This window comes from Nerophis lumbriciformis, linkage group LG34 (genome assembly GCF_033978685.3).
Source record: "Nerophis lumbriciformis linkage group LG34, RoL_Nlum_v2.1, whole genome shotgun sequence".
Taxonomy (NCBI): Eukaryota; Metazoa; Chordata; class Actinopteri; order Syngnathiformes; family Syngnathidae; genus Nerophis; species Nerophis lumbriciformis.
In genome coordinates this window covers 6,642,915-6,665,022 of record NC_084581.2, presented here as the reverse complement: position 1 = coordinate 6,665,022, position 22,108 = coordinate 6,642,915, and the positions used below count along the sequence as shown (strand labels likewise).

The 22,108-nt window shown below is 42.0% G+C and overlaps 1 protein-coding gene across 1 annotated transcript; it reads right to left on the bottom strand.

Moving 5' to 3' along the window:
* Positions 1–8,555: 8,555 nt before the first annotated feature.
* On the bottom strand, positions 8,556–17,569 carry rps29 (ribosomal protein S29). The gene is made up of 3 exons (XM_061929642.1): positions 17,423–17,569; positions 16,913–17,012; positions 8,556–8,691 (listed from the first exon to the last, which is right to left on the bottom strand). The coding sequence occupies exons 1-3, from the start codon at positions 17,482–17,484 to the stop codon at positions 8,683–8,685; spliced, it is 171 nt and encodes a 56-aa protein (XP_061785626.1). The 5' UTR covers positions 17,485–17,569; the 3' UTR covers positions 8,556–8,682.
* Positions 17,570–22,108: the final 4,539 nt, after the last annotated feature.

Here is a 22,108-nt window from a genome sequence, read left to right as displayed (position 1 = left end):
AAACTAAGTTAAAGAAGGTGCGAGCAGGGAGTTTTCTTTTACTTGCATTGTATTCTTGTGTCCCCTAGGAATTGAACACGTGTGTTGTTGTGTTAGCCAGTCACTCGTTAGTTCATTAGTATTTCCTTGTCGTGAGGTTAAAACTAAAAACGTAACTCCAGCCTGTTTTGGTTGTACAATTTCCACATCGATTTGCGTAATCTTGTAATTAATGGTCTCGCTACAATAATATTGATATTGAAAGCAATTATGTTATCTCCGTTGGCAAAAACACGCTCGCTTTTTCTTCTTATCCGTCGGCTTCATTAGCAAACAGGGCGGCGTTCCCTCGGCCTTCAAAGACGTAAATCTATAGCGAGGACCGGACGCTCGCCATGCTTATGTCCTGGGCAGATTTTTGCTTCACGTTATCTATCCTGACGTCAGATCAATATCTTATCGGTATTCAAGGCAAGGGGACTTTTGTTGTAGAAGACTATGTATTTTGATTTTGTCACCAACATTTTGATAAACAAACTTTTAATCTGACCTTTGACCTGGATCCAAAAAATGCTTACAAATATGAGACCTTCGACATCAGGGAGGCTTTCCAAAAATATTTGGAATAATGCTGTTTGTCCGTTACATTGTTAGCTATTTCCTATTTCGCGAATAACGACGTTGTCACGACGGGGGGGGGTCGCAGCTTGCTGCGAGGTTTGTTTCCCCGGGATGCAAACGGATCACTCCGGACATGACTTGCAGGTAGGAACATATTTTAATCTTCTCAAGAAATCTTGGCAGGGCATGAGGTAAACAAACAGCATAAACTATGGCGTGGAACAAACACGAAACTGTGGCATGAAACAAACACGACTTACTTGGCAAGGCATGAGGTAAACACTTAGCATAAACTATGGCATCGCATGACACAAACAATGACGCCAGGCCGACTGACTCGCAAAAGGCAGGCTTAAATAATGTCTCATGATTAGAGCCAGGTGAGCGTCCCGAACACAAGAGGCAGGTGAAACTAATACGCAACCATGGCAACCAAGACAAACAAGAGTGCACAAAAAACAGGAACTATGGAGCCCAAAACTAACAGAACATAACAAAAACATGATCAGGACCACGGATAATGACAGACGTAAAATGTAGCGTATAGTCGGACAAGGATGTGCTGCTGGTAATGAGGAGTTAATGGGAAGGGTTCTATCGTCACACACGAATAAAAAAGGAAGTAATAAACATAATCAAGTATGCTGATGAAATCAGGATTTTTACTTCAGATTGTTAGTTAGCTACATCCTGGTTTACAGAGAACAACATCAACTTTACACATAGATGGACAGGACTCGACCATTTGTATTGTAGGCAGGGGGAAACTGTTCAATTTTGACACAAAAAAAAAACAAGGAATAATTGATTTTCATGACTTCAGTTCTCATTTTTTCTAGAAAATCAGTTATAATGCGCAGCACAAACATGTTTGATATAAAGTAGTTTAAACTGAATTTGACCAAAGAATATTGAAACAAAATAACAAAGCAGATGGCAAAAGTGTTTCACTTGCAAAGGTGACAGATACAGAAACAGACAATTATCCATAATTAATGAAAACAGACAACTATGAATTGGCAATATTGTTTCGGATCACAGCATAATACCTTAAGACATTTTAATAGTGAAATTATATTAGGCCCAGAGGCTACAAAGTGCACCTGCATTGCCTCAACGAGAAGTGCAAACAGTTCAATTTACAAATGTTCTCTCTGGAGAGGCCGGCCAAAACATGGAGCTGGACATTTGTCTATGTCAGAGTTTTTTTAACCACTGTGCCGTGGCACACATGTGTGCCGTGAGATACAGTCTAGTGTGCCGTAGGACATTATGTAATTTCAACTATTTGGGTTAAAAATATTTTATGCAAACCAGTAATAATAATATGCAAATAAAGTGCTGTTGTTGAGTGTTTGTACTGTCTGGAGCTCGGCAGAATAACCGTGTAATACTCTTCCATATCAGTAGGTGGCAGCAGGTAGCTAATTGCTTTGTAAACGTTGTATCTAATGATTAAACCAAAAATAAACAAAAGGTGAGTACCCCTAAGAAAAGGCATTGAAGCTTAGGGATGGCTATGGAAAACTAAAACTGAACTGGCTGCAAAGTAAACAAAAACAGAATGCTGGATGACAGCAAAGACTTACAGCGTGTGGAGCAGACAGCGTCCACAAAGTACATCCGAACATGACATGACAATCAACAATGTCCTCACAAAGAAGGATAGCGTCTGCACAACTGAAATAGTCTTGATTGCTAAAACAAAGCAGGTGCGGGGAATAGCGCTCAAGGAAGACATGAAACTGCTACAGGAAAATACCAACAAAACAGGAAAAGCCAGCAGGAGCGCAACACACTACACACAGGAAAACACCAAAAAACTCCAAATAAGTCACGGTGTAATGTGACAGGTCGTGACAGTACTTTGAGATAAGAGCTATAGTGATGGTTATGGTTTAAAGTCATATCCTACAATTGCCAGAACGACTTTTTACTGTCAACATCGACTACTGAGTTCAATTTTTTAATGTTTTCTGCTGGTGGGGTGCCTCCGCATTTTTTCAATGAAAAAAATGTGCCTCGGCTCCAAAAAGGTTGAAAAACACTGGTCTATGTCACCGTGCTGCCTCGCATTAATACATGTCAACCTTCAAATTCCTAACCATGGGTTGTCGTTGTAGCAAATACTTTAGGAATGTTCACATTCCTAAAGTAATCATCCCGTCTCCGCTCGGGATGGTTTCCTGCTGACCCACTATGGACTGGACTCTCACTATTATGTTGGATCCACTATGGACTGGACTCTCACAATATTATGTCAGACCCACTCGACATCCATTGCATTCGGTCTCCCCTAGAGGGGGCGGTGTTACCCACATATGCGGTCCTCTCCAAGGTTTCTCATAGTCATTCACATCGACGTCCCACTGGGGTGAGTTTTTCCTTGCCCTTATGTGGGCTCTGTACCGAGGATGTAATTGTGGCTTGTGCAGCCCTTTTAGACACTTTTTTAGGGCTATATAAATAAAAATTGATTGATTGATTGAACATAATCCGACTAATATGCTCTTTTTAGTATCATTTTATGTTTTATTGGCCCTAGTGTGTGAATGTGAGTGTGAATGTTGTCTGTCTATCTGTGTTGGCCCTGCGATGAGGTGGTGACTAGTCCAGGGTGTACCCCGCCTTCCGCCCGGATGCAGCTGAGATAGGCTCCAGTGCCCCCCCCCGCAACCCCGAAAGGGACAAGCGGCAGAAAAAGGATGGATGGATGGATTGAGGTGCAAATGAACTTCATAACGACGAACGCTGCGTTGTGATGATAAACACACACCGACCTGGAAATGTTCGCTTACGTTATGAGACATCTCCAATTCTGGACAGTCCTTTATTTTGTGTGGTCGCCTGTTACTGTGACAACTATGGTGAATTCCTGTAAGCATAGATGCCGATCTACATTTCTGCCAGTGGGTGCTCGGTGTGTGTGTTTAAAAAAAAAAAAAATACATTCAGCGAAGTTAATATCCCATATGATTTGTGGCTTTATTATTTTGTAAAACAGACCAAACTCGCCACAAAATTAACTACTACAAAATGTATTTTTCAAAAATGATTTTAAAGATCGAAAGTTGCCATCAATCCCACGTGGGTGCTCGGCATTATTCGTGGGTGCTCGGGCCCCGAAGCACCCACGGGATCGGCACCTATGTCTGTAAGATAGAGTTTGACATTTTCAGATATTCATATTATGATAGTTTCCAACAAGTCGCAAAGGTACACAACAGAGTGTTGGAATTTAGAATGCTTTTAATAATATTGCGAATCTCTCGCTTTAATGCTAATGAGTTGTATTTGTGTGTCTCCAAGAAGCTCTACTGTGTACTTAGTACATTTAGGACAAAAACTGTAACTGTGCACTTGTCCCAACGTAATATATCACATACTGTACAACAACCTAACATAAAGCAGTGGGGTAGGAGGACACATTAACACTAGCATAGCTAGGTGAGCTACATGCTAACATTACATTTTAAAGGGGAACTGCACTCTTTTGGAATTTTGCCAATCGTTCACAATCCTAATGAGAGACAAGAAGACAAAAGGCTTTTGGCATTGTAGCTTGCATTAATCGGCTTGTTCTAGGTGACTAGCAATGAAGGTAATGGGAGCAATCCATTCTGCTGATAAATCACTTTAAAAATGCATTCGAAAACTGCCAACAATACTTAATTTACGTTACGTAACCTGTATAATAACCAAACTGTAGCAACATTGTTATAATAAGAGTGAAACCTTAGGAACTATTTTTCTAGCATAGTAACACATGGGCGTGCTACGGTATTAGCCGTAAAAGCTAACTACGGAAAGAGATAAGCGAGCTTCTACGTCAGCACTTAAATCGCTTTTGAGCTTGTAATGCACAACACTGTTAAGGGACACCAATCTGTACTGACTGAAAAACATGAATAATCATATTACAGTATCTGTAAAGTATTAGCCCACATTTCATGTTTTGTTTGTGCACAACTGGCTTGACAGTGTTTAAACTGTACTTCTTTGAACACGCAGTACGTGTTGTGTGTATCATGATCGATATTAAAATGACTCACTCAATGGACAGTTGTGAGCACATGGCCTCTTCCACCTGCTACCCTCTGGAAGGAGGTATAGATCGATTCGCGCCAGGACCACCAGAATGTCTCACAGTCTGTATCCCCAGGCTGTGAGACTGCTAAATGAACAGCCTGCCCCTTTGCTGCCCCGGACCATCTTATTACCTCACTCTTCACCACCTCAATAATTGTGCTCTGGACATTGCATTGCTGCAACATCAACGTAACACCCATCAGACATCTGACTGTTCCCACCCCCACATCCCTCTTATCGCGATCTTCCTGACAATGCTAAAATGCTAAAATGTAAACTATTGTCAACCTGCACATCAATGCAGTTTCTATGCCGCTGGACAAAGCTCAAACAAAATCTCGTTGTTCATGTATGACTTAAGTGTTATTATGACAATGACAATAAAGGAATTGATTGATTGATTGATTGATTGATTGAGTTTGGTCCAGCTGGCCGGGGACGTTTCCAGTTGATTGGAGCTTGGCTCCAAGTTCCATATTTGCAACGTCAAAGTCACAACGACCTCACTCTCTCGGTTTCGGTCTGCTCCAACATTTTACCCTCTCTTCGTGCTCTCTTCTATAACCAGCAGTTCATCCTCCGTATATTCAGCTTCAAAAAGATAATGGTGTGAATCCTCATTTGTACAAAAAATAACCGTCTTCATTGTCAGTTACCAAGTCTGCCATGATTAGAAAACACACGCATTTGTTGTTGGAAGTCGGAAGTGCGCTGCTATGGAATCAGAAATAAATGTGCAGAGGAATTGCTTAGTGACCAAAATACAGTAAATATTATACATATTATATATTGTTATGTTTATATTTTATATATATATATATATATATATATATATATATAACGTTGATGGAGGGTTTTGAAGTTGTTATTTTTTACTTGAAAACAAATTAAAGTAATATAATATATTGTAGCCCCCAGAAGAAATCACAGAAAGTGTGACGCTATTTTTAATTTTTATTACCAATCTTATGATAACAAACGGCACAATTCTAACAGGTTTTACCTGCCGTACAAGTCTGCCCTACCAACAACAACACTTCCTCATTCTCTGCCAATCACCTTTCAGGCACAGACGGTGTTTGTAAACATGGGAAAAACTGACATCAAATCCAAACCACACAAACATAAAACACTAACACCAGCCAGTCATTACAGTATGAATTGATATATATATATATATATATATATATATATATATAGCCTATTATTTGCATACTATTGACAAGTAATGTACCGAAAACTTGACCACCAAAAAAAGACTTTGATCACCGAAAACCGTGCTACTGATACCGGATGTAAACAAAACGCACGCCGTTGTCAGCATGTCGGTGATGTGGACATGATTTGTATATATATTGCAGATATACCGGTGGACAGCCATTTACAACATGTGCAAATGTCTAGAGGACTGTGGCGGCTTTTAAGCAGAGAAACTACAGCAACAGCGCGATGCAAGTGTGACGTCAAGCTTTCTGCAGCTCTTCTTACGTCAGAGACATCGAGGGACAGAAGTAGTCTCTAAAAACGAGTACATTTTATAATAACACCAGAAAAAGATGCTAGATTTGTTGCTAGTTGTTTTTCTTTCTTTTTTTTAAGTCATTAAAAGTCTGGAAACACTTGAATAAATCTCAACAAAGTACACTGTAAAAAATGCTGCAACAATTGAAAATATGGCAAAACAATAAAAAAATTAAAAATAATAATACTAATTAATAAAGTATGTATGTATACATTTTGTAGCCTTTTTAAAGAAAATCATATCATCATAGCAAATTATACAAATTGCTCGATGGCGCCATGTGACCACGCCTATAACCAGGCCGCCTACCGCCACAGGTATCTTGGCAATTATGGGGAAACCCTGCTATTGGTGCCTGCTGGTGTGTATTTGGGATCTGCATAAGTCCCGAAAATTTAAAATCAAACCGTGGAGGCATTGCGGAGATATTTATAAAACAATCTTGCCTTCCTTCATACTTCCTCCAAAATATCTTTTTGGAACTTTCCTCATTTGCGACATCCCACTGGTGACTTCAGCGGATTATCCATGTAGCAGAAATGGCGCTATGTAAACAAAGCCGCCTCACTCCACCTTAGTCCAGGGATACAAAAAAAATCGAAGCCATATCTGTTCCTGAGTAGGATGGTTGATTTGTGATGATTAAATTCCAAGTATAATTAATTCATGCCACATTTAAGTAATTATTAGATGTATTTCATTTTGTCCCATTTGGCCCTTCATAACTGAGGGTATATGAACAGTTTGTTATTTTAATTGTGAAAGGGGTACCATCTTGTTTCGCAAAATCTAATCTGAAAACCTGACAGAAGTCCTGTTTGGTTTATGATTGCCATGCAGGGAGATGGTGACTTGTCCAGGGTGTACGCCGCCTTCCACCCCAATGCAGCTGAGATAGCTGGGATAAGCTCCAACACTACAATCGGTAGAAATGGATGGACGGTCTTATGGAGTTGAAATGTGATACAACACTACTCCCGCAGGTATGTTTGGGTATTGCAGCAACACCGTTCAAATGATGCCGGTTGTAGAACGTGCATGCATGTTGCATAATAATGAAGCTGCAATCGTGTCAGTTATGTGATGGCCAGAAAAGAGCATTTATGACATAATACTAGCACGCTTGGCAATTATGGGCTGTTTAACCCCTCGAGTGCATAGGCCCTCTTTCAGTTCACCCCAGATATTTTCAATTGGATTCGTTTTAGGATTTTTCATTGACAATTAACACTTGTTTCATTTTGCAGTCATTGTGGTGCTGAAAGGTGAGTTCATTTTCTGTGTAGATGGTTTGTTGCTGCCATCTAGTGTTTCATTCGCACATCTGAACATGGGACCGCTGCATAGATGTTTAGGTAATAACGCTCAGTGTTGCTACTCACCTTACTAGCCACTTGCTAGTAAGGAGAGTATCTTTAACCCCAAATGTTGCCATCATGTAGGTGCACCTAATGTGACGTCATGTGAGTGCATAAATGCTTCTGACCCTCTTTGAATTGAGGAAATTGAAAATTCTTAAATACATATAGCACTGAAAATTAGTGACTGAGAAAAGTCTCTTAGATGGTAACCATCACTTAGTATATTCATATCTGCATTTCAATAGATTTAGAAAATAAGGCAAATCTGTTAAAATTGTTGCTGCAATTCAGTGAAAGTAGGTTTAATTAGTCCTGTCATTTTACCTTTATAATTTAGGCCTCAAGTTGCCTTGTGCTTCAAAAGCAGCTTTACGTTCATTTTAGTTTAAGAGAATACTGATTGAGTAATTTACATTAATTAGAATCAAAACTCAAAGTGTCATAACATTAAGGCCATTGGGATGCTCTACTCCAGTGGTTCTTAACCTTGTTCGAGGTACCGAACCCCACCACTTTCTTACGCGCGTTCCCTGAACCCTTCGTCAGTGAAATACTTTTTTTTTCTTCAAATTCAAGACAAAGTTATGTTTTTTGTACTGGTGCACAAAACGAACCGTGCATTAACATCACCTTGTTCAAAGAACAAAACCAACAGTGCATGAACTCACAACAAATTACACACCTGCAAATCAGATGGAAAATTAGAGGGAACATTGTTTGGGGATATCCATTATACGCAGATAGGGAGAGGTTTTTATTTACACGATGAGTCGGGTGTGTCTTGACCTCTGCGGTGCAGGCTCCGCCGAACCCCTGAGGCCGACTCACCGAACCCCTAGGGTTCGGTCGAACCCAGGTTAAGAACCACTGCTCTACACACTCTACTCGACATTTGCAGCTTAACAAGATTTAACAGCTCAGTTAAGTACAACCACAATATGTTGCCAACCAGTATTTTTGAAAAACAACACATAAGAAAACTATTCCCTTTGGAAAAAGAACAACATTTATTATTTTTCAGTGTGCAGAATTAGACATCGCTAATCAGGCCTTCCAGATAACATTTGGCCATTTGATGACTGCGGAGGATGTCGCTGCACAAGAAGACGTTTAATCCAGCTGTAAGAAAAGCAAAACCAGATGAGATTTGAGCAACATTGTAGTTTTCAGAGGTGGGTAGAGTACCCAAAAATTTAAATTAAGAGTATCGTTACTTTAGAATAAAATGACTGAAGTAATAAGTAGTCATCAAAATAATTGAGTGAGTCTGTGAAAAAACTACTCAAGTATTGAGTACCGTATTTTCCGCACTATAAGGCGCACCTAAAAACCACAATTTTTCTCAAAAGCTGACAGTGCGCCTAATAACCCGGTGCGCTTTATTACGATTCATTTTCATAAAGTTTCGGTCTCGCAACTTCGGTAAACAGCCGCCATCTTTTTTCCCGGTAGAACAGGAAGCGCTTCTTCTTCTACGCAAGCAACCGCCAAGGAAAGCACTCGCCCCCATAGAACAGGAAGCGCTTCACCCGCCCCCATAGAACAGGAAGCGCTTCACCCGCCCCCGGAAGAAGAAGAAAAAACGCGCGGATATCACCGTACGTTTCATTTCCTGTTTACATCTGTAAAGACCACAAAATGGCTCCTACAAAACGATCCGGTTCATAAAAAGACGCAATCTCTCCATCCGCACACGGATTACTACCGTATTTCACAGCAACTGAACCGCACTGTGGAACGGGAGCACGTACGGTGAATATTCGCTCCACAGGGAATGAGAAGTCATCCTTCACTGTGGTTCTAGCTTGCCATGCTAACTTCCACCCATCCAAAAGAGACCTTTCCAGCCGGCGTCATCATAAAAGCTAACTCGAAGGGATGGATGGATGAAGAAAAGATGAGCGAGTGGTTAAGGGAAGTTTACGCGAAGAGGCCGGCCGGGTGGCTTTTTTCACACAGCTCCGAAGGCGAACACACCTTCACTAAGACGGGCAGATAGCGCCGGTCGACATACGCCAACATCTGCCAGTGGATCGTAAATGCCTGGGCAGATAGTTTCGGTCACAACTGTGGTCCGACCTTTCCGGAAGGCAGGATTCACAGAACTGCTGGACAACAGTGACACTGACTCCGGTGACTTCGACGAGACGGAACCGGCCATTTTGGATCCCGTATTCGCCCAACTTTTCAATTCGGACACCGAAGACGAAGAATTCGAAGGATTTACGAATGAAGAATAACTTCAGAAGGTGAGCGCTATGTTTATTTTGTGTGTTGTGACATTAACGTTCGAGCAACATTATGTTGCTATTGTTCTACACCATTTTGAATTTTACTATGTTTGTGATTGCACATTTGCGTACATTTTGGGACAGAGTTGTTAGAACGCTGGTTTTCAATATATTATTAAAGTTTGACTGAACTATCTGACTGTTTTTTTGACATTCACTTTAGCGCAGCGTTTTTTTGACATTCACTTTAGCGCAGCGTAGGCGCGGCTTTTAGTCCGGGGCGGCTTATTGGTGGACAAAATTATGAAATATGTAATTCATAGAAGGTGCGGCTAATAATCCGGTGCGCCTTATAGTGCGGAAAATACGGTAACTTCTGATTTATTTAGTAGTTATTTTTTTTATGGTTCTTGGACCACAATTGTAGTTGTGAGCGTGTGTAAAACATAAAATTAATAAAAAAAATGTACCTTTACATATTTTCTCTAGTTGGAAGTACAATTTCTGTAATGTTAACCTTTCTACTGAAACAGATGGCAGCACAAGAAATAAGTTATTTTTATTAGTTTGAAAGTAATCATTAAACATTTTTTGCTGCCTTTTTAGAGTCAGTATTTTTCTATGTACCTAAATTAGTCTGATTTGTCAAATAATTCAATTTCTTGTATTTTCACAGCTACATATAAAGTTGTGGTTTCCATGCTCTTGTCTCTGACGATGGTCATATGCAGTGTGCCTCTAGTACACTAGGGGGCGATTGTGGTCATTTCAGCTTGTTTAGCTATGCTAGATGTACCGTATTTTCCGCACTATAAGGCGCACCTAAAAACCACAAATTTTCTCAAAAGCTAACAGTGCGCCTTATAACCCGGTGCGCTTTATTACGATTCATTTTCATAAAGTTTCGATCTCGCAACTTCGGTAAACAGCCGCCATCTTTTTTCCCGGTAGAACAGGAAGCGCTTCTTCTTCTACGCAAGCAACCGCCAAGGTAAGCACCCGCCCCCATAGAACAGGAAGCGCTACCGCCCGCCCCCGGAAGAAAAAGAAACGCGCGGATATTTCGTTTCATTTCCTTTGTGTGTTTACATCTGTAAAGACCAGACTACAAAATGGCTCCTACTAAGCGACACGCTTATAACGCAGAATTTAAACTTAAGGCAATAAGTCATGCCGAAGAACACGGAAATAGAGCAGCAGCAAGAGAATATAACATAAATGAATCAATGGTGCGTAGGTGGAGGAAGCAAGAAGATGACCTGCGCCAGGTAAAGAAGACAAAACAGAGTTTCCGAGGGAACAAAGCAAGATGGCAACAGTTGGAGGACGAACTCGAACAGTGGGTTGTTGAGCAGAGAGCAGCAAGCAGAAGTGTCAGCACCATCACTATTCGAATGAAGGCAACAACGCTAGCAAGCGAACTTCACCTGGATGATTTTAAAGGTGGTGCTTCTTGGTGTTTCCGGTTTATGAAAAGACGCAATCTCTCCATCCGCACACGGACCACTATTTCACAGCAACTGCCTAACGACTTTAAAGAAAAGCTGGCTACTTTCCGTGCATATTGTAAAAACAAGATAGCGGAAAAAAAGATCCGGCCAGAGAACATTATCAACATGGACGAGGTTCCACTGACTTTTGATATTCCTGTGAACCGCACTGTTGATACAACGGGAGCACGTACGGTGAATATTCGCACCACAGGGAATGAGAAGTCGTCCTTCACTGTGGTTCTAGCTTGCCATGCTAATGGCCAGAAACTTCCTCCCATGGTGATATTCAAAAGGAAGACCTTGCCAAAAGAGACCTTTCCAGCCGGCGTCATCATAAAAGCTAACTCGAAGGGATGGATGGATGAAGAAAAGATGAGCGAGTGGTTAAGGGAAGTTTACGCGAAGAGGCCGGGTGGCTTTTTTCACGCAGCTCCGTCCATGTTGATATACGACTCTATGCGCGCCCACATCACAGATGGTGTCAAAAAACAAGTGAAGCACACAAATACAACACTCGCCGTCATTCCGGGTGGATTAACCAAAGAACTCCAACCGCTGGATATTGGTGTCAACAGGGCATTCAAATCACGACTGCGAACTGCGTGGGAACAATGGATGACCGAAGGCGAACACACCTTCACTAAGACGGGCAGACAGCGCCGGACGACATACGCCAACATTTGCCAGTGGATCGTAAATGCCTGGGCAGATATTTCGGTCACAACTGTGGTCCGAGCTTTCCGGAAGGCAGGATTCACAGAACTACTGGACAACAACAGCGACACTGACTCCGATGACTTCGAAGAGACGGAGCCGGCCATTTTGGAACCCACGCTTGCGCAACTTTTCAATTCGGACACCGAAGACGAAGAATTCGAAGGATTTACGAATGAAGAATAACTTCAGAAAGTGAGCGCTATGTTTATTTTGTGTGTTGTGACATTAACGTTCGAGCAACATTATGTTGCTATTGCTCTACACCATTTTGAATTTTACTATGTTTGTGATTGCACATTTGTACATTTTGGGACAGAGTTGTTAGAACGCTGGTTTTCAATATATTATTAAAGTTTGACTGAACTATCTGACTGTTTTTTTGACATTCACTTTAGCGCAGCGTAGGCGCGGCTTATAGTCCGGGGCGGCTTATTGGTGGACAAAATTATGAAATATGTAATTCATAGAAGGTGCGGCTAATAATCCGGTGCGCCTTATAGTGCGGAAAATACGGTAAATACCATATAAGATAATGCTACATGCTAATAAGCCAGGGCTAGTTATTTTAAACAAGTAAGTACAACATTCCACTGCTTTTTGATGTTGTTGGCAATGTTTTAATGTGTTTAAATGATACTTGTGGTTATTAGGATCATCAGAGAACTACAAAAATATTGTTTTTTAGTCAACTGTTTTAAGAGGTTTCTGTTCAGCAGTTCTCACAAACATCCAGGATGCGGTGACGTCATGCCACGTATTTAAAGTGTCTTTAGGAATATTCTGATACTTACTGAAAAAGTTAGAGCTCTATTTTATCACCCATCCATCAATCAATCAATCAATCTATTTTCTACCACTTGTCCCTTTCAGGGTCGTGGGGGTTGTTGGAGCCTATCCCAGCCGCACACATACTTTAAAAATACTGACCTATTTCAGCTTCCTATAGCTGTACTTAGTGCTTGTTTGATCGGTGAAATGGAATCAAACGTCACTACAGTTTACGTTGGATTGGCAAAACAGAGTCATGTGACAGTTTCTGCCGGAAGCAGGGTTGCTGAGATACGAATACATCTTTGAAAGCCTTAATACATATAATGAAACTCACCGTAGCGGAGAAAAGTAGCGTTTCTTCTTCTCAAAAATTTTAAGATTTAAGATTAGTTTATTTCAAAGGGGACAATGCAATTTCATAAAACACATGACTACACGGTTAAAAAAGCCAGAAGGCTAGATTTCATCTGTAGTCTCCTGGCCATGACGTAAAAAAAAGGCAGTAAAATTACTATTTCATCGAAAAAGAAAAGCAAAAAACAAAAAAAACAAAAAAAGCATCAAAACAGGCTCATCTTTTAGTGCTGGCAGCTGTGGGCGTTAAGCCACATTTTCAATTTTTTTGTATGTTGTGCCCAGTTTAACCTCCTCAGGAACTGAGTTCCACACATTTGCACTCCTTCGTTCTCAGGACTGGACTGTGTACCTTAGGGATGTACCGATCCAGGTTTTTGCTCTTCCGATCCGATACCGATATCGTTTTTGCATTTCCGATCCCATACCGATACTGACCGATACTGGCCTATCCGAGCATGTATTAAAGTTTAAAGTTATTTAGCCTACTTAGTTGTCAGAATCATGTTGAAAAGGGTTTTAGTACTCTTGATAACAACTAGCCAGCTGAATTAGGGGAGTTTGAATAATACACAATGGTTGGTAACAAGAAACTGACCTGTTTATTCAAGGATAAACACAAAATAGACAAAATTATACATGACAAACAGAAATGGCATCATTGAACTAGGGCTGGGTGATATGGCCTTTTTTTAATATTGCGATATTTTAAGGCCATATTGCGATACACAATATATATCTCGATATTTTGCCTTAGCCTTGAATGAACACTTGATGCATATAATCACAGCAGTATGATGATTCTATGTGTTTTGATTGATTGATTGAGACTTTTATTAGTAGGTTGCACAGTGAAGTACATATTCCGTACAATTGACCACTAAATGGTAACACCCGAATAAGTTTTTCAACTTGTTTAAGTCGGGGTCCACTTAAATTGATTCATGATACAGATATATACTATCAGATATATACTATCATCATAATACAGTCATCACACAAGATAATCACATTGAATTATTTACATTATTTATAATCCAGGGTGTGGAGGGGGGCGCCGGATGTAAGTGTCAAAAAGACAGCCGAAAGAGTTTGATATGAGAATAAATCTAAAGTTAAAATATAGGGTAGAAATGCACCCATTTGCAGGAAATGTAGTCTTGATTTTCAAAATGTTCTTTCAAGGCTTGCATGTCTACATTAAAACATTCTTCTTCATACTGCATTAATATATGCTACTTTTAAACTTTCATGCAGAGAAGGAAATCACAACTAAAAAAATCACTAATTTTTTCATACGGTGTTGATGTGGAAATTTTTGCCTCGGCATTTTGATGATGTGGGCGTGTGGCACCGAATGGAGATAAGCGTCTCGACAGACGTTACAATATTTGAACAATGATGACAAATCTGTTTTCTCTGTCGTGTCAGTGTGTCGAAAATTGTTATGCGCTTATTTTTTTATTTGATTTTGTGCGTGGCATAGATTTGCTATGCGCAGAGGACGCTTAAACAGTGCGCAATTGCACAGGCGAGCACCTTAGAGGGAGCGTTGCTCGCACGGCTGCGCTAGCATCACAGCTAACGTTAGCCATGCTGCTACCTCTCTGCTGGGAGAGGACGTATACTAGTGATGGGTCCGGCAACACCGAAGCATCGGCGCATGCATCGAGCTCATAGAGCGAAACCCTGTATCGGTGCGCGTACCGCTTTTAGAAAGTCACGTGACCGATCATGAGCTGTTTTGGTCACGTGACCAATACGCGAACTGTGTCGCACTGACGCCTCCTCTGTGCCCTGTGAGCCTGTCTTTTCTACAGCTGGAGAAATAATAACTAAGAAGAGAAAGCGTCTAAAATTGAATACGTTGGAAAAACGGTTTTTTTTTAATTAAATAAAAATGTGTAAAAATAAATAAATAATAATTTCCAGGTCCACAAGCATCCTCATTCACAACACGTTCTCTTAGATTTCCATGTTATGATACATGTTCACATTATTTATTGACTATATCTAAAAAAGACAAAAAATATATTTTTATTTAAATGAAGTTATGAAATAATCCTAAATGAAATACAATGACTTGGTTTATATTATTGTATATACTAGGTCAGTGATTCTCAACCTTTTTTCAGCAATGTACCCCCTGTGATTTTTTTTTAAATTCAAGTACGGTACCCCCTAATCAGAGCAAAGCATTTTTGGTTGAAATAAAAAAGATAAAGAAGTAAAATACAGCACTATGTCATCAGTTTCTGATTTATTAAATTGTATAACAGTGCAAAATATTGCTCATTTGTAGTGGTCTTTCTTGAACTATTTGGAAAAAAAGATATAAAAATAACTAAAAACTTGTTGAAAAATAAACAAGTGATTCAATTATAAATAAAGATTTCTACACATAGAAGTAATCATCAACTTAAAGTGCCCTCTTTGGGGATTGTATTAGAGATTCATCTGGATTCATGAACTTAATTCTAAACATTTCTTCACAAAAAAAAAAAAACTTTAACATCAATATTTATGGAACATGTCCACAAAAAATCTAGCTGTCAACACTGAATATTGCATTGTTGCATTTCTTTTCACAGTTTTTTGACAGACATTTTAGTGACAAACCTGAGCTTGTGCTTCACTGAGTTTATGAACTTACATTCATATTTTGTTGAAGTATTATTCAATAAATGTATTTATAAAGGATTTTTGAATTGTTGCTATTTTTAGAATATTTTTAAAAAATCTCACGTACCCCTTGGCATACCTTCAAGTACCTCCAGGGGTTCGCATACCCCCATTTGAGAACCACTGTACTAGGTCATAAAATCAGTGTCAGTTGAGTCGGTCCATAGGTTGCCTGTAGGGATTTTTAATGTCCAGCAGATGTCAGTATTTAGTGACACAGTATCGACACAGTATCAATACAGTTTTGCAATGTGTCGAAACGCTTCATGAGGCCTCATCAACCCATCACTAACGTATACGTATGTGACGTATGTCGTGACAGTATGTGACGTGTGTAAGAAGGTGCGCTTGCTGTCTGTGAGAGGGAGACACAGGAAAGAGTGAGAAGAGCCTGTCGTCTACTGCCAGCAGCTAAAAGCAACTGCGTGAGAATTCACAAACCTGTGGATGGGTTGAAGGTGTGCTGGAAAATGCGGAACGGAAATTAGGGAGCAGCAGAAAAGTGGAATGTATTTAAATCGGTGCGTTGGAAACCGGAGTTTTTTTTTAAAACTGGATCTGGATCGGCATTTTCCCATGCCTTGCCGATACGCATTTTTTGGAAAATATCGGCTGCCGATCCAATTTAAATATCGGATCGGGACATCCCTAGTGTACCTTACCTCCTTTTGCACTATTTTTCTTTCTTTTCTTCCTATGTTTTGCATATTTGTAGACTGTCACACTGATACTGGAGTTGCTTTAAATCTCATTGTACCGGAGTATAGTGACAATAAAAGGCATTCTATTCTATTCTTACTAACCAGGCCAACTTACTGAAAGTGCTCCTGCACAGAGGAATACAACAGTCACCTCTGATTCTAAAGTAAAAGTAAAAAGGACGGTACATTAACTACTCTGACAAGTACAATTTATCCAAAAAGTTACTAAAGTATATGTAACGGAGTGAATGTACCACCTCTGGTATTTGGACAGTAAAAGATGTACATAGTAAAGCAAAGTTTGCGCACCTCTGCAGTGTTGAGGTTGCGTTCTTGTAAATTAGGAAAACAGACATTTACAAAACTATAGAGAACCATTATAAGTACTTGCCTTGATGAAGCCGATGTCTTTGGCGTACTGTCTGAAGCACTGGCGGCACATGTTCAGTCCGTATTTGCGGATCAGACCATGTCTGTTCGAGCAAACCCGGCTGGAGGAAGACAATAGTTTAGAAGCGTCATCACTAAATCTGCTATTTACGTAGCTTCCTTAGCATCAACGTTAGCACGCTAGTACCAAGTGAGCCACAACATAACGAATAAACACATAACTTCATCTTAAAGAACATAAATTGTCTAATATTTCCAATTTAAAAAGGGTCTACTCTCTATATCTTATGATGTATGTACGGCAAGATAAGTTGTTGTAGCCTATTGTATGGTTACAAAGATGCTAACCCGGGCTAGCGGTTAGCACAGCCGCCATATTGATTCCGGTGGAGTCTCCATGCGGTACTCATTCGGTTGATCATTTTAACGACGAAGGGACGCCACAAACATACCCTAACTGACCCCATATGCAACACAAACAATCACAGAACACAACAACAACGGGACTGACCAGGATCGAGATCCCTGACCGAACTTTCTGGGGTGACTCCAGTAGAGCTGCTGATGGCCCATCTTGTCTCTTTCGCTCGAGCGTCGGAAAGGAAGACTGCCAGGGGCGCATGCGCAAATGAATCATTCCCAGCCTGTTTCCTCTGAGAGATTGCTTTGCGCGCCCTCTAGCGACATGGAAGATCAAATACACATCATTATAAACTGCATTTGATTTAATACATTAATCAATAAAACAAACGTTGTTTCCAGCACCGTAAGGCTCGCGAGGCTTAAGTTAGCTTCCAATCTAAATGGTGGGCGATACTGATAGTCGACACCTATCAGTAGAGGCTGGAGCCTATCCCAGCTGCACTGACTGGACAAGTCGACATCTCATCGCAGGGCCTTGTGTCACATGTCATTTGATTAGATTAGATTAGATTAGATTAGTTTATTTCAAAGGGGACAATGCAATTTCATTAAACTCGTGACTACACACGGTTAAAAAAGCCAGGGGTCGCCCTGCGCTGCGGCTGTGCGGGCCTGCCTGGTGCCGGGTTGGGGGGACTGCTTGCCTCCCTTGTTGGGGCCCCGGCGGTGCTGCCCGACTGCCCTGCGGGAGTCCCCCTCCTGTGTTTTACTCCGCCCTTATTTTTTTTATTAATTTTATTTATTTATTTTAATTTATTTTATATATATATATATATATATATATATATATATATATATATATATATATATATATATATATATATATATATATATATATATATATATATATATATATATATATATATATATGTATGTATATGTATGTGTATATATGTATATGTATATATATATGTATGTATGTATGTATGTATGTATGTGTATGTATGTGTATATATATGTGTATATATGTATATATATATATTTTTTTATTTTTTTTATCTATTTAATATATTTAACTTATTCTGTTAAATTATATATGGGTACGCGTGTATGTGGGTGTGTGTACGTTTGTATATATGTATGGTGAAATCTGTGTGTATGTATGTAGGTACATATGTATGTGTCGCTGCCCCGGTGTGCATTGCTGATCGCGGCGCCGGGTCTGCTGAGGTTCCGTGGCATGCCGGCTGTGGGCGCAGGGCTGGGCCCTTATGGCTTTTTGCCGGATGGGATGCCTGGTGGGTGGTGGGCGGGGGGGGCCTGGACGTGCGGGAAGGGCTGCGGGGTTTGGTGGCGTTGGGCACTGTTGGCGACCAGGCCTCTTGTTTATTTTTATTTATTTTATTTTATTTAAAGGGTTTATTTTTATTTTATTTTATTTTATTTTTTTCTTTTCTTTCTATTTTATTTTTTATTTTTTTTTTATTTTTATTTTTTTGTGTTGTGTATGTATGTGTTTGTGTATATGTGGGCTTATGTATATGTGTGTGGGTGTATTAATGTGTATATATGTGTGGATGTGTATGTGTATATGTATATGCATGCGTGTGTATATGTGTGTATGTGTATGTATATGTATATGCATATATGTATGTATATGTGTATGTGTGTATATATGTGTGTATGTATGTGTATATGAATGTGTAGGTGTGTGCATGGGTGTGGATGTCCGGTGGCTCAATTGGCCTGGCTGTGGATGAGTTGGGGTAGGTGGGTTGGTGGCCTCGGTGGTAGCCGGGGGTGTGCGTTGTTGTGGTTTACGGGGTCGGTCGCTTTTTTGTTTTGGTTTCGGCGGCCGCGGGTGTTTGCACTGCGGACGGGCGGTGGTGGTGATGGTTTCTGCGGTGACACCAGCGGTTGGCATCGCTGTGTTGGGTTGGAGTGGTTGGGGGACTGTGGCTGGTGTCTGTGCGCTTGTGGGGTTGTGGGGCTGGCTGGCGTTGGCTTGCCGGCTGGTTTGGGGGCTGGCGTGCGGACGAGATGCATTGGCTTCTTCCCCCGTTGGGGGGCTCCTTCCCCTGGCCGGGACTCGTATAGGCACGTTGCTGTGTGGATGGCCGGGATGCGGTGTTTGCATTGGGCGTGGGGGCTGTGCAGTTTTTCTGCGTTTGGTTGCCGGTATGGGCTCTGCAGGGTTGGGTTGGGGCGGGCGGGGGCTGGCTTTGTTTGGCGGGGGGAGGGCTCGCGTGGCGTCACGTTAAAGTGGTCTGGTGTGGGTCACGGGCTGTGGCGGGGGGTGGCGGCCTCCTGGCCGTAGTTCCTGGTTGTCGGCCGCGTGGACTGGGGGGATGTCCGGGCCCTCTACTCCTCCTACTAATAGCGCACACAGTCACACATATATAGGACTTTGGGGATTGTCCTGCGGGGAGGCATGGCGGGGGGTTGAGGATGCCTCCAATGGGGCTCCAGTCCTCCTGTCTTGTCCCCTGCTCGTCCATCCCTCAATCTTAGCTGCATATTAGACACTTAGGATTTGGGGGGCTTGGCTTGGTTGGGACCCACCATGACCTTGATGTCCCCCAATTTTAATCGCATTATTAGTTCCCACAAGCATACATATCTCACTCACGCTACAGTACACACATCAATAGGGACTGGAGGTCGACTGTAACGGCTGACCTCCTAATTTTAACTGCACAGTAGACACTCTGGGGGCTTTGTACACATGCATGGGGGGATTGGGGTTCGGCACACCCCTCATTGCCTCGTCGGCCGGCGGGGACTGCGGTCTGGTGACCTGCCAGGCTTTTATTCATTTATTATTGTTATATATTTTTTTATTTTTAATGTATTTATTATTTTTATTTTTATTATTTACTTATTTTTATTTTATTTTATATTTTTATTTTTTATTTTTTTTAAATCTTATTATTTATTTGTGTGTGGCGTCGCACGGGTCTGACTTCCTGTTGGGTGGGGTCCGTGCCCGTGTGGCCCGACCTTGCGCTGTGGGGTCTCTGTTGGTGACTTGATGTGGTGGCGGCGCGGCCCCCGTGTCTGGTCTGGATGCTGTGTCTCGGTTGTTTGGGCGGTGGTGTGTTTGTGCGGGTTTGGGTTGGGGTGAGGGGCCTTTTGGTGGGGGGGGGTCTCTTGTTTGCGTGTTGGCGTTCGGGCTGACTGCCGGGCTGGTGCCGGCTGGTCTCCGTGGTCCTGGTGGCGTGTGGTTGCTGGTCGCAGTTTTTTTTGATCGCTTTGATTTGATTGGCTGGTGCTGGCTGTCAGGGGTTATTGCGGCTGCTGTTTCTGCTGCCGTTTGTTTGTGGTGTGGGCGCCCGTGGCCGCTGGGTCTGGTGCAAGGGTGTGGCTGATGTTGTGACTGGTGGCAGCGCGCGTGCGTGATGGCTGTCGGGGCTGACGAACTGTGTATATGTATGTATATGTGTGTGTATGTATGTATGTATGTATATGTGTATGTGTACATATGTGTATGTATATGTATATGTATATATGTGTATGTGTGGGTATGTATACATGTATGTGTGTATGTGTACGTATATATGTATGTATGTATGTATATTTCTGGGGGTACGCTCTGGGCCTGCCTGTCAGAGGGGGGTCGACGCCTCAGGCTACTGCATCCGAACTGCGTGTCTGGAGCTCCTGGGTCCCGCTGTCCATCCCATCCGGGTGCCCGTCTTGGTTGGGGCCTGTTGGTAGCTAGGTATTGTGGTAGCTTGGTGCTGCAAGGTATTCCGAGGTGCTGCGAGTCGGCCAGTTGCTGGGGTAGTGACCTTGTTTGTCAGCATGTCTGTGATCTTCTTTTAATTCTTTTTTTATTTTTTATTTTTTTATTTATTCATTTATTTATTTATTTTTTAATATATTTTATTAATATTATTTTTTAATTTTTCCCCTCCCTCAGAGGGGGGGCTCGGCGGGGAGGTTGCTGGTTGTTCCATCTCCATCGTTGGGGTCCCTGCGGGTGGGGTGGGTGGTTCCCGTGGCCCTGTGCCTGGGTGGTCCTGCGGCGGCCGATTTGGGTGGGGTGGCCGGGGGCTGGCCTCGCCGCGCTCTCCGGGGGTGGGGGGTGGGCTCGTGGGAGCCCGGTGGGGCGGGGGCGGTCTTCCCGTCCGGTTGCGGGGAGTCTCTGGGTCCCTCGGGCGGGGCGTCTCGCCTTTCTGCCCGTGTGAGGTGTGGTCTCTCGCTGGCTTGGGGTCTGGCTGTCCCCTGCTTTTCTCGTGCCCTGTCCTCTGCCGGGTGCGTCTGTCTGCGGCCTGCTGCTGGCCCTTGTGGGCGGTACGGTGGGCCGGGCTCTGGGGTTCCTGTCGCTGGCCGGCTTGGCTGCGTGGGGGCGGTGGTCCCTGGTTCCCTGGGCACCACGCCTACTGTTTGTGGGTTGGGCTCTCGGGGGTGATGGGGCCGTGCTCTGGCTCCCACGCACTCTGGGAGTCGAATGTATTGTACATGCAAATTCACATATGCTCACATACGTACATAGGTACCTACGCTCCCACATACATACACAAATACAGTACATATTTACCTACCTAATGTTCGTACATCCACACGCACATTCAATATACAAACATACACATACACATACTGTACATATACATTCATTGTACAAACACATATACACATTCTGTACATATACAAGTACATATGCATACTTACACTCATGCACATAATCACGTTTCATCAAACATATATTAACGTTGTTGCCCTAGGGTAAACTGGGTGTAACACATGGCACACTGACAAAGCTTAACCTATTGTGACTATAACAATCTACAAGGTTAATGTAGGTTGCTTCTCTTTCTCCCCCTCCATTTTT

Coding starts and splice junctions, on each gene's coding strand:
- rps29 (XM_061929642.1), bottom strand. CDS start 17,484: ATGGGCCATCAGCAGCTCTACTGGAGTCACCCCAGAAAGTTCGGTCAG. Junction 17,013..17,422: donor GGTCAGGGATCTCGATCCTG/GTCAGTCCCGTT, acceptor GTCTTCCTCCAG/CCGGGTTTGCTCGAACAGAC.